Raw genomic sequence first — 12686 nt, forward strand, 5'->3', positions numbered from 1 at the left:
CCTGGGCTCGAGCTAAGGGCTTGAGCACTGTCCTTGGACTTTCTCAAGGTTAGAGCTCTACCACTTGAGCCTTAGCACCACTTCTGGCTTTTTTCTATGTATGTGGTACCAAGGAATTGAACCCGGGTCTTCGTGCATGCTAGGCAAGCACTCTACCACAAGGCCAAACTCCCAGCCCTGACCTATCAGTATTATAGTGATGGTATCCTATGAAGACCTTGCTGTCCTAAGTTGTAGATGATCCCTGAACTTGGGTGAAAGACTTTCATGGTTCTGTGCCAAAACAGCATCTAGAGATTTATATGACAGTTAGATCCTAGTGCTTCCAACTCAGGTTTGTAAAGTTAAATCCAGAAAGAAGGGAGCTAGCTACTCACATTACCTTAGAGACTCTTGAGGAGAGTAATCGCTAAGCCTAAAATAGCTAAAAGTAGGGTTGTTTTTTTTTTTCTCAGCTATTTGGCACTGGTATCAATACCAGTGCCATAGAGCCTTAATTTTGAAAAGGGCATTTCCTAGACCACTTTATCCTGCCATGGAGGCACTAAAATTCTAAGAAGTGACTGTGACAATAGCTAAATTTCCATTGGAGAGTCTGATGAAACCAACAACTGGATTTCCTGCTTACAGCATTCTGGTGACTTATTTGCATATCACTGCTGCTTTTTCAGAGTTCAGAGTTGTCTTTTCCTCCCTCATATTGCTTAGACAAAGAAGTAGTTTTGAATGGAAATGTTTATGTCCATGATCTCTCACCCCTTGCATTTCTAGAGGGAACCTAAAATTCTTTATCTTTTTTTTTTTTTTTTGCCAATGCGGGGGCTTGAACTCGGGGTCTGAGCACTGTCATTGGGCTTTATTCAAGGGAAGAGCTCTACTGTTTGAAACTAGAGCTCTACCACTTGAGCCACAGCACCACTTCTGGTAGGTGGTACCAAGGAATCAAACCCAGGTTTTCGTGCATGCTAGACAAGCACTCTACCACTAGGCCAAACTCACTTTCTAAGGTTAATAACTAAATTCTAAAAAGAATCCTCAGATTCTATAAAATATTTAGACCATTAAGTGTCTGAAATTCTTTGCATCTTTGTTTACAGTCAAGGTCTAGTTATTTTGACCAGGCTAGCACCACGCTCAGCTTGGGGACTGGTGCTTTAAAGGATTAAAAATAAAGAAGTGAAGCTTGGGCATTGGTGGCTCACACCTGTAATCATAGCTACTCAGATTGATATCTGAGGATTGTGGTTCAAAGCCAGCCTTTGAAGGAAAATATGTGGGACTCTTATCTTCATTAACTACCCAAAAGCTGGAAATGGTGCTGTGACTCCAAATGGTAGAGCACTAGACATGAGCACAAAAGTTCAGTCACAGGGCCCAGACCCTGAGTTCAAGCTCCTAGTACAGGCACTAAAAAAAAAAAAAAAAAAAAGAAAAAGGAAAAAGAAAAAAAAAGTTTTATAAAACATGATTTGGGAGAATCTGGAAAGTTCATATTCTCTGTGATCAACAGATCGTTAACAGGTTATTTTTGTTTACTTCAGGCCATGGCTATCATCAATGGCTCCCTTTATGTCTTTGGGGGGACAACTGGCTATATTTATAGCACAGATCTGCACAAGTTAGATCTGAACACCAGAGAGTGGACACAACTGAAACCGAACAACCTGTCTTGTGACCTGCCAGAGGAGAGGTAAGGGGCTAGGTTTAAAGCATATTTAGTCTTTCTTGCGGAGAGTTGACCTCTCTCACAATAGTGATAAGGAGGGAAACCAAAGGACCCTAGGTAAAAGAACTAGTTGGGAGTTAGATCCCAGGTTAGTAGTAAAAGTCTTAGATCAGCAGAAATGAAAGATCTACTGGGAAGATGGTATTTTCCTCTGAACTGTGAAAAAAGCTTTCATGTTATTTCTGCTTATAATATTTATTTTTATTTATTTAGTGTGCGTGTGTATGTGTGTGTGTGTCTGTCCTGGAGCTTGAACTCAGGACCTGAGTGTTGACCCTGAACATTTGTGCGCATGGCTAGCTGTCTACCTCTTGAGCCACAGCTCCATTTCCAGCTTTTTGTTAATTGGAGATAAGAGTCTCATGGACTCTCCTGCTGGGGCTGGCTTGTGACAAGGATTTTCATGAACTTACCTTCCCTGGCTGTCTTCAAACCTAGATCTTTCCAATTTCAGCCTGCCAATATGCTGGGATTACAGATATGCGCTACCAGTGTCCAGCTTCTAACTGACTTCTACAACCCAGGATCTTTTACTTTTCTTTCCTACTAATAGTTGCCTTTTCTTAGAATTAAATTTACTGAAAAATTTGAAAATATTTACCCTCTAGTTTAGAAGCAGAAATTACTTTTTATTTACTTTTTGAGGGTTTTTTTTTTTCATTTTATTTACTAATCTCTGTTGTGTTTGAGCAAACTGTGGGTGCTAAGGAAGTGCCTGTGCTATATATGTTTATTGTAGTTAGTGTGCTATTTATTACAGAACTGCTATGGGAAGACTTAAATTATGACCTTTTATGAGAGTGATGTTTTATGTACTTTATCAGAATTAAGGCCTTCAGGGAAAAAAGGAAAGAGAATTAAGTTTTGAAAGTATTTTTACATTGTTGCTTTCTTTGAATCATTTTATGAACATATATATTAATTCAGCCAGGAGACTAAAGCAGGAGGACACAAATTGGAGGCCAACTTGGGCTATATATAGCAAAAAGAAAAAAAAAATGTTTTAGCTACAAGACACCTACCAGTGTTTCATCTTTTTTTGCGTGTGTGGGGGTCATGGGGCTTGAACTCTGCCTTACTGCTGTCCCTGAGCTCTTCAGCTCAAAGTTACTGCCCTACCCCTGGGCCTGGGTGTTGTCCCTGAGCTCTTGAGCTCAAGGCTACCACCCTACCCTTGAGCCAAGCCCCATTTCCCATTTTCTGTTTTCTAGAGGTTAATTGGAGATAAGAGTCTCAGGCCCTTTTTGTGCCCAGGCTGGCTTTGAACCTTAATCCTCAGATCTCAGCCTCCTGAGTGGCTAGAATTATAAGCATGAGCCAATGCGCCCAGCTTAGTGTTTCATCTTATGTTTGTAGTTCTGTGTAGCATTATTTTCTGCCAAAGTCTCTAAGCATGAGTAGATCATTTTTTAAAACTCCAGAATGACTTCTCAGTTACTTCTCAGTTATAATTTTTTAAATAAAAAATAAAGTGATAGGAAATCTAGAAAATACAAATAGGGCAAATGAAGAAAAGAATAAAATCTCAGAAATGGAGGTGTGACTCAAGTAGTAGAGTGCCAGCCTCGAGCAATAAAACTAAACAAGAATATAAGGCCCTGAGTTCAAGATCCAGTACCAAAAACCCTCCCAAGATAAACATAAACTCAGGCATAACCAAAAATAACATTTTACAGTTTATATACCCTCAAAGTCATTTTCTGTGCATGTTTGTATATCTCTTACATTTTAAATGAGATTATAGTCTGTCTTTGTTTTTCAGTTAATGCAGTAAAATGAAGTTCTGAATATATTAACCATTCTTAGTTCCTGGATTATTTTTGTGTATAAGGGGGTCTGGGGTTTGAACTCAGGACCAGGCTCTGGCTAGGGAAACCACTTGACTCATACCTCTAGCCCTGTACTTGCATTTTTATTGTTTACCAGTCTTTTTAGGAATATTCTGTAACTTATTTAACCATTCCACTACTGTTAGACACTGGTTGCTTCTAATAATTTATTATAAATTATTCAATACATTTTGTAGCTAAATCTTAGGTAAACTATTTTGTACTTAATTGTCAATGCATTTTATTGTATTTTTTCAGATACAGACATGAAATTGCTCATGATGGTCAGAGGATTTACATCTTGGGAGGTGGTACTTCCTGGACAGCTTATTCCTTGAACAAGGTATAAATAAATTAAAAAGGTATTATAAAGAAGAAGATAGAGAAGGAAGGAGGAGGATAGATAAGAGACTTGTACTATATTGAGCAGGGTCATTCCAGTACTTTAAGTTTTTAAGGCTTTAAAGCAGCTTTGTCATCAACAGTGTTCTTTCTGTTACAAGATTGAACCTTGTAACCTGATGGGCTTTCTAGTTGAAAATGGAAAGTACTTTATGAAAATTTCCCCCTTCAGGATACATTGTATACATGTGTGGAAATGTCACAACTAAGGTATGCTAATAAAAAATTAGTTACATGCTGAAATAATGTGTTTTTTTTTAATGGTGGGTAACCCAAATTGTGCTGGGTGCTGGTGTCTCACTGCTGTAATCTTAGCTACTCAGGGGGTTGGGGATTTAGCTCAGTGGCAGAGCACTTGCCTGGCAAGTGCAAGTGCAAGGCCTGAGTTTAGTCTTTAGCCTTTGGGGTAAAAAAGTAGTACTAAGACAGCTTCTCAGAAGGCTGAGAGGTAGGGATTGTGGTTCAAAGCCATTCTAGGCAGAAAAGTCCATGAAACTCTTTATCTCCACTTAACCAGCAATCAACTAGAAGTGTACCTGTGGTCAAGTGGTAGAGTGCACCTTCCTTTAGCCAAAAAGCTCAGGGATAGTGCTGCCTAGGCCTTGAGTTCAAGCCCCAATAACAGCACACAGGCACACACACACATACACACACACACACACTTGTCCCCCCCTGCTATATGAGGAAAATGTCTAGAAGTTTGAATGAAATAGGTAATTAGATTTGAATTAAGGTCCTCTAAATGTCATATTCCTGTCCTTGTCAGTAATACGTGAAAGGAAAAAGGTATGCTTAAGGGATGCACATCACTTGATTTTAAAAAGCCAATCTCTGAAGTACTTTCATTCATCTATCTCTATGGAATTTCTAAAATGTCATGGTTATGAATCCCAAGGGAAATCCCAGGCCACAGAGCTCCAAGTCTGCCTGGGAATCTTAATGGGTTTTTTTTGAGTTGTGTCAGAACTGCATTTCCCTGTTTCTCCACACTTGCCTTTTCTCGTTATCAAATAATACATGTTTATGTAGAAAATGTTAACAGCACACAGAAGAAAACCAGTATTCCTGTGCTTTTTTTCTCATTCCAACTTTTTCCTTGATGTTTCTGTGAATTTAAAAAATTGATATCATGTAGTATTTATCTTGCATTAGAATTAGAAAAGATCAGATAAAGGCACAGAAAAGAAAGATCGTTCAACCAAGAATATATGTTTGCTAAAAATGTAGTTGACTGTATGTAAAATTTCTCTACCTTTTGCTCGGTTTTTTAAAAATTGCTCTAAAAAACTTTTTTTTTTTTTTTTTGCCAGTCCCGGGGCTTGAACTCAGTACTTGGGCTCTGTCTCTCACCTTCTTTTTTGCTCAAGGCTGAGCTTTGCCACTTGAGACACAATGCTACTTCTGGCTTTTTTCTGTGTATATGGTACTGAGGAATTGAACCCAGGGCTTCGTGAATACTATACAAGCACTCTACCCCTAAGCCACATCCAGCCCTATAGTCTTATTTTTTTTAACTATTATGTTCTAGTTTATAAATAAAATAAAATCTAGTAAATAGGAAATTTTCAACATGTACCAAATCCCAAAAATATGTAATAAAGAATTATAGGATCATAATGTGGTAGTAGTTGCACCACATTCCAAGTTAGATCAGACAGAATGACAGAAATACCTATGGCATCTGGGACTAGTTGGTGAAATTTATATTACAAGGAGCTCATATGCTTAAAAGCTCATATGTTTAAATGAAAGGAAGTATTGTGTCCTATGTCTGCTTTCAAGTGGGGAGAAATACTAGTCTAGTCATGGAGTAAATGTCATTAGAAGAGAGTATGATGTTCTCCAAGATGGGGGAATGGGAAAGGTCCTAACTGCCCAGAGTGAAGCAGAATTGGATATCGCAGGCATCAGATAACAATGCATGGATGTTTTCAAGTCAGCCCTGAATTTTTCCAAAATCAAGTTTTATTTTTGTAGACTAATTGCATCTTTTTTTTAAAAGATGTTGATATTTTATCATATTTCAAATGTCATCTTTAACAAATAAGTATTCAAGAATGGGTTTTCTATACAGAATCATGGGCACATAAATTTAAGAACAAAATTAAAATTAAACTGAGAGTTTGTCATAGATACATATTGATCTATATAATATATCATTATGTCTATAGAGTATATATCCCATCATAGATTTTCACGTCTATGTAGTTATATTTATATCTCCAGGATCATGTCAATGACCTTGAGTACCTGAATATTGAGTCATCTCTCTTGTACTGTTTGGATCTAATATCCACATATCAAGGAACAAAGGGTTCCGTGGTCTTGACTTATCCCACTGAACATGATTTGCTCTAGTTTCATCCCCTTCCCAGTGAATGCCATTATTTTATCTTGTCTGTTGGCTATGTAGAATTCCATTGTATATATGTACCACAGTTTTTGTATCCATTCATCTGTAATAGGGCATCTAGGTTGTTTCCATTGCTTGGCTTTTGTGAATAGTGCAGCGATGAACATGCCTGTGCAGGTGTCCTTATCATATCCTGAGTTATGATGCTCAGGGTAGATCCTAGGAGTGGTATGGCTGGTTGGAAGGGAAGGTCTATTTTCAGTTTTTTGAGAAACCTCCAAACTGCCTTCCAGAGTGGCTGTACTAGTTTATATCCCCACAAGCAGTGCAGTAGGGTTCTTATTTCTTCACATTCCTGCCAGCATTTGTTGTTGTCTGAGTTCAGAATAATGGCCATTTTGATTGGGGTAAGGTGGTATTTTAGGGTTGTTTTTATTTGCATTTCCTGCATAGCCATGGATGATGAGCATTTTCTCATATGTTTCCTTGCCATTTAACCTCTTCTCTTTAGTTCCCTTGCCCATTTAATAATTGGTTTGTCAGGTTTAGGGGAGGGATTAGTTTCTTGAATTCCCCATAGATATTGGATCTTAAACATTTGTCTGATGTATTATTGGTAAATAACTTTTCCCAGTTGGTTGGTTGTCTTTCTACTTTAGTAGCTCTGTCTTTGTTTGTTCAGAAGCTTTTTTATTTTTAGGTAGTCTCATTTGTTGAGTCTCCAATCTGTTCTGACCCTGAGTATTTATTTTTTTACTTTTTATTTTTAAAATCCATTTTCAGGCTAATGGAAATGATAGTGATTTATCTGTGCTTGTTTCTCTCCCTCTCCCCCACCCCCCCCCCCCCGCAAGATCCATGCATACAACCTTGAGACAAATGCCTGGGAGGAAATTACAACAAAGCCCCATGAAAAAATAGGTAAATTTAAAATATTGATTCATTTGTCTTTGGGGAAATAAAAAGTGATTTTCTTGAATAATGCAAGAAAATGGTTTTTGAATTGGGTATATTGGGTATTAGAATCACTCAGTCATGTTTCTTAATTCAATTATTATTCTCTCTTAGCAATGAATAAAGAGAATTTTAGCAAAGAATGTTGAATTCAATGGCATACGTGGGAAAATAGGGTGGGTTAATCAAAAGCTATCTATGTTTTTGTGGCCCAAAGGCCTAAGAAGACCCCTATCTCCATCTGGGTTTGTTTCCTGGCACTTTAGCATTGTTCCACTGTGAATAGCCAGCTTCTGATATGGCTTTTGCACTAAGAACCACTGGAAGAACACTGGTCAATATTTGCCAGATGAAACTAAGGCATTGTTCTGCATTACCCCTAGCATGGCTTTCATTATGTCATGTCACTGTCATGCCTTGCCTTTCTATGAATAATGGAATTTCTCTGTTTATGTTCTTGGCAGGTTTTCCTGCTGCTCGAAGATGTCACAGCTGTGTTCAAATAAAAAATGGTAAGTATTCTAAATAACATTTCAATTTCCATTCCTGTAATTGTATCTGCTGAGAATGACTGATTTCCTAATCACAGCTACTCAAAAGAGGCGCATAACTATGAGAAGCATCTAATTTTTGCAGTTTAAGCTTAGAGGGAAATCTGAAGAGTTAGGCCTCTCCTGGCAATTTTCATAATATGAGGTATTGTGTTTAGGCGCCCTCAGTTTTAAGAGAAGTTGGCTTTTATGTACCACCTGATCTTTCAGATCCTGACCAGGGTAGATGCATGTGGTTATGATTTGTAACACTAATAAAGTGACTGCAGATACAATAGCAATTTCCATGTATACTGTATTAAAATTGTTAAGAATTTCTTCAGAGTTTCTTTTCATAAAGTATATTTTGTTCTCTGTGTGATGTCAAATTAACTCTGAGCTCATTCTTTGGCCCTTTTACAACAAAGGACTTGATTGTATGGCTTCAGAAAGTGGCAGCAGTTATTTTAAGCGTGATAAATGTCTCTTCTCTGAATAACCTTCCTGTCTTAATTTAGAGCGTATTTTATGGTTTTATGGTTTGATATAATGTCTTGAATTTTTTCTGCAAGGTAAAAGTGTATAAATGAATTTGATAGCCTGTATCTTTTTAGCAGACTAATTCAGATTTAACTAGGATTATTCTGCCATCTGTAATACAGGGGGAGAGTGCTTTTCGGGTAAGATTTATACATAATGGCATTGTCTGGACTTACCCTTCTGACAATGGAACAATGATTTCAAGCTTTCCTTGAATTCTAGATAGAAAAAAAAATTGGTGTGTTTATAGTTTAATTAAGTATTCACTTTAGTCAGACCTAATTTAGACATTTATTTGTTTGCTTCTTTGAGAATAAGCACCATACAAATTCAGCATTAGTTTGGGCATTTAGTTCATATAGGTTCAGATAGCCTTGTTCAAGTTGACTAATTAGTTACAACTTAACTTTTTCCAAAAAGATGTTGTTCCTTTTGGGAAAGTTGTTTTCCTAACAAAGAGCTATATAAGTCAGTTGAAGCTTCAGAATGTTACCTTTTGGCTGAAGAAAGCCAGGAAGGACTTGTTTTGTGTTCCATCAAAGCTAGTTTCTTCTCAGGTTAAATGTCCTGAAGGCAGACATTTATTTCTATAGGCAGAGAGGTGTGTGCTTTTTCTAGGACTCTTACATAAAAGAAGAATGCAAAATGATGGTCTGTAAATGTACTTTGTTTGAATCCATTGCTTGTTAAAAATGTTGGGGAGTTATTGATCAGTATGTAATAGCAAAATGTTACACTAAAAAAATGATGAGCCAGGTACTGGTGGCTCACACTTGTAATCCTAGCTACTCAGAAGGCTGAGATCTGGGGCTCGAGGTTCAAAGCCAGCTGGGCATGAAAGTCTGTGAGACTCATATCCAGTTAACCACCAGAAAACCGCAAGTGGCGCTATGGCTCAAGTGGTAGAGTGCTAGCCTTGAGCCGAAGAGCCCAGAATTCAAGCCCCATAACCAACCAAAACAAACAAAGAATTTCAGCTTATCTTGAAAAAATGGGAATGTCTGGTAGTGGTGTCATTAGGCAGAAGCTGCAGGGCCTGCCCTTTTACAGAGCTCTTCCCTTGGCTTTTCTAGAGCTTGAGCATACCTTTTTGTTTTCCCCAGACTTCCCTTAACCCCCTTGTTTGTTTGATGTCTGTGATGGGAACCTACAAAATTTGAGAACCATAACATGAAGCTTCCTTAGAGGCTGTGTGCTTAGTTCCTGTGAAGTATCCCATTTCTATTGAGAGACCTCATAACTGAATTCGTCTCTGCGATGGGACAGTCCACTTAGCTGTCCCTCAGCCTGTGGCTCTTTCCCTTTGTGTGATGTTGGCTTCTTTTCTCTTGATAGACGTGTTCATCTGTGGGGGCTACAATGGGGAAGTGATCCTGGGCGACATCTGGAAGTTGAATCTGCAGACTTTTCAGTGGGTGAAACTCCCTGCTACCATGCCAGAGCCAGTTTATTTCCACTGTGCAGCCGTGACACCTGTGAGTTTTTACTTTCATATCTTTCTTATGTAGTTGCAGACTATAAAGATATAACAAGAAAGAAAAAGGATGCTGGTATTGACACACCTTAGATTAAGAATGTTTTCTGGGTTAGGGGATGTGGCTCAAGTGGCAGAGCAGCTACCTTGCAAGCATGAGACCCTGAGTTTAATTACCCCACAGTACCAACCAAAAAATGTGTTTTTAGAACTTCCTTTTGAAGTGAGTCCTTTGAGAAAGGGGAAGGAAAATACCACCAACTCAGATTTTAAAGAGTATCCCAAATGTGAAAGAAACATTACATATGACATTTTAAGCACTGATAGTGAATTCAAAAATATATCCTGGGAGAACAGATAGATTTACCCTCCAGTTCAATATTATTGAAGTTACCATTGTAGATTCTTATTCTCATTTTTGAAATCTCAGCATTTCGCATTTTGGATACTTAATGTAGTCTAAATTTAATGTTTCTTAGTAGAGTCAAGTTGTAGTTAAAAATAAAACAAAAACAAAATCTAAGAAGTAGTGCTGTGGCTTAGTGGTAGAGCATTAGTCTTAAGTGAAAAAACTCAGGGACAGTGCCTAGGCCATTAGTTCAAGCCCCACAATCGCTACCCCCACCAACAAAAGAATGTAGAAAGGCAGTAAGAAAGAAGGCTGTTTTCTCTCTCATCTGTGACTTCGATTTCTGGGGTTCCAGATGTGTTCAATAAACTGTAGTCTGAAAATATTAATTGGAAAATTATAGCAATAAATAATTCACAAAAACAAGAACTATAGAGCCAGCTGTAGTATTACATTACCTGCCTATAATCCCAGCACTGGCAAATGAACAACAAACAAAACTTCAAACAACCAGCAAAACTTCACTTTCTTCCTTAGAAATGTATTCATTATTTAAGCATGAGGATCAGTGGGAGTTTTTGGTTTGTTTTTCTTTTCTTTTTCGTGGTGCTAGATATCAAACCCAGCACTTCGTGTCTTCTCAGCCACACACTGAGCCACACTTATAGTCTGAAATTCTTTTTGTTTCATCTTAATTCAGTCTTACTGTGCTTTGTTCTTCCTGGCTGAGTCTTCAACTACATGTATTTCTCTCCTATTTGAATTTGTCCCTAGGCTGGCTGCATGTACATTCACGGAGGAGTGGTGAACATCCATGAAAATAAACGGACTGGATCACTGTTTAAGATCTGGCTGGTGGTACCTAGTCTGCTGGAACTAGCCTGGGAGAGGCTGCTCGCCGCCTTCCCCAGCCTAGCAAATCTCTCCCGAACACAGCTTCTGCATCTCGGATTAACACAGGGACTTATCGAGCGCTTGAAATGAGGAGTTCTGGACTGTTCATTGGTACTGGAAATGTTAATTTAAAGAGACTCCTTTATTTATGGGCAGTGTAGAATGTGCTACAAAGAGGATTGGTTACCCTGATCAAGGCCTTATTCAGAAAATACATCAGATGCCTTTCCATAAATTGGTTTTTAAGTTTATGGACATCTTGCTTTCCCATGTGCATTCTGCTTTGTTCTCTCCCTCCTGTCCATAACACACCTACCTACTTACACAATTCCTCTTTCTTGATGGAGCTGAGGGAAAGTCTGGAAATATCTTAATTATGTTAGGAATCAAGATAAGTTTTTTAAAAAAGAGAGAATTCTGAACATAGTGACCATGTTAGCCATTCTTCATCAATGAAAACAATTAAAAAATTTTTAAATCTGGCAATAGTAACAACCATGAGTGGTTTGGAGGATAGAAAGACTAAGAATCTTGCAAATTATTCATAAACGTGGATATTTAATTGGTGTTTCTAAGATGTGTCTGATTAATGGCCTCCATGATTGACATCTTGCTGCCTAGATACCTAACCCTATCCTTCGGCTTTAGAGGGATGTTAGGCAGCTTAGCAATTGCTGACTAGTGACTTCTTTTCTTATGGTGCCAACAGTAGTTAGAATCAGTTTGTCAAAAAGACTTAATGTGTATGTCATGGTCCTGCTCTTTGTGGTTGCTTAGAAATTATGGCACCAAGAATATTTCAAGTGGAGGAACTGAAATATCATCCAATTTCTTCTTTTTGGCAGTTTTGAAATTCTGTGCTATTGCTATCTCTTTGACTTTGAAGTGGTGTTGATGCCGCGGGGCAGGTGACGAGTTTGTAGAAAGCCTGTTCCTTTTGCTTGTTAACTTGGCTTCTGCTGGGCCATGGGCTTTTATTGTCATATTGGCCATTTCCTTTTGAACACTTGCTCCTGCCATTTTCTTAGGCAGGCAGTCCCTGATTCTCCCCTTGGTTTGTTGCCTCTTTTTTTTTTCTTTTGTTTGTTTTAAATGTGCATGGTGCTGGTAATTAGATAAAAGGTGTTGAGGGAAATGCTACAGTAGGTCATCCTTCTTGAAGAACCAAGTATCACTTAAAGATTAGCATGAGGAAGGAATGAAACAGTGTCTTCACTTCTTTCTTTTTTAATAGGAGGTCTTAGTCTGGTTTGTTTCGTTTTGTTAATTCTGAAAAGAGGAATGACTGAAGTTTTTCTTGCTTTGCAATCAGGCTGCTAGAGGAGTTGAGTGTGCCACTTGCCATGAGCATTCGGACACCACTGGTGTACTCAAGGTGCTGGCGTCATGCAGGAGGGCACTTGCTGACCCTCCCGCAGCCCCCTCAGAGCAGATTTGGGACACATCTTTCCTTTAAGTGCCTCTTTTTCATACTAGCTTTTAAAGTCATTTATTATTATTATTATTATTTACCCCAGAAAGGATCTCCTTAGCTTACATGTGGATTTAAAATGACTTTCTGAGTTATGGCTAGAAAGTTACCATCTAGTATTGAGCTCTGGGGAAGAGGAACCCAAGGGCTCTAGACACTTTGGA

General features: G+C 38.3%; 1 protein-coding gene across 3 annotated transcripts in view; it reads left to right on the top strand.

Moving 5' to 3' along the window:
- Nucleotides 1-11302, top strand: part of Klhdc10 (kelch domain containing 10) — a 53084-nt gene extending 41782 nt beyond the window's left edge. For all 3 annotated transcript variants that reach the window (XM_090333290.1, XM_090333291.1, XM_090333292.1), the window contains 6 exons: nt 1542-1690; nt 3814-3898; nt 7165-7231; nt 7729-7776; nt 9670-9809; nt 10932-11302. In XM_090333290.1, coding sequence (XP_090189416.1) covers nt 1542-1690; nt 3814-3898; nt 7165-7231; nt 7729-7776; nt 9670-9809; nt 10932-11141 — 699 coding nt within the window. In that variant the 3' untranslated portion in view covers nt 11142-11302. The remainder of the gene's footprint in view (nt 1-1541; nt 1691-3813; nt 3899-7164; nt 7232-7728; nt 7777-9669; nt 9810-10931) is intronic.
- Nucleotides 11303-12686: the final 1384 nt, after the last annotated feature.

This window comes from Megascapheus bottae, chromosome 5 (assembly GCF_031878675.1).
Source record: "Megascapheus bottae isolate mThoBot1 chromosome 5, mThoBot2.hap1, whole genome shotgun sequence".
In the NCBI taxonomy this organism is placed as follows: domain Eukaryota; kingdom Metazoa; phylum Chordata; class Mammalia; order Rodentia; family Geomyidae; genus Megascapheus; species Megascapheus bottae.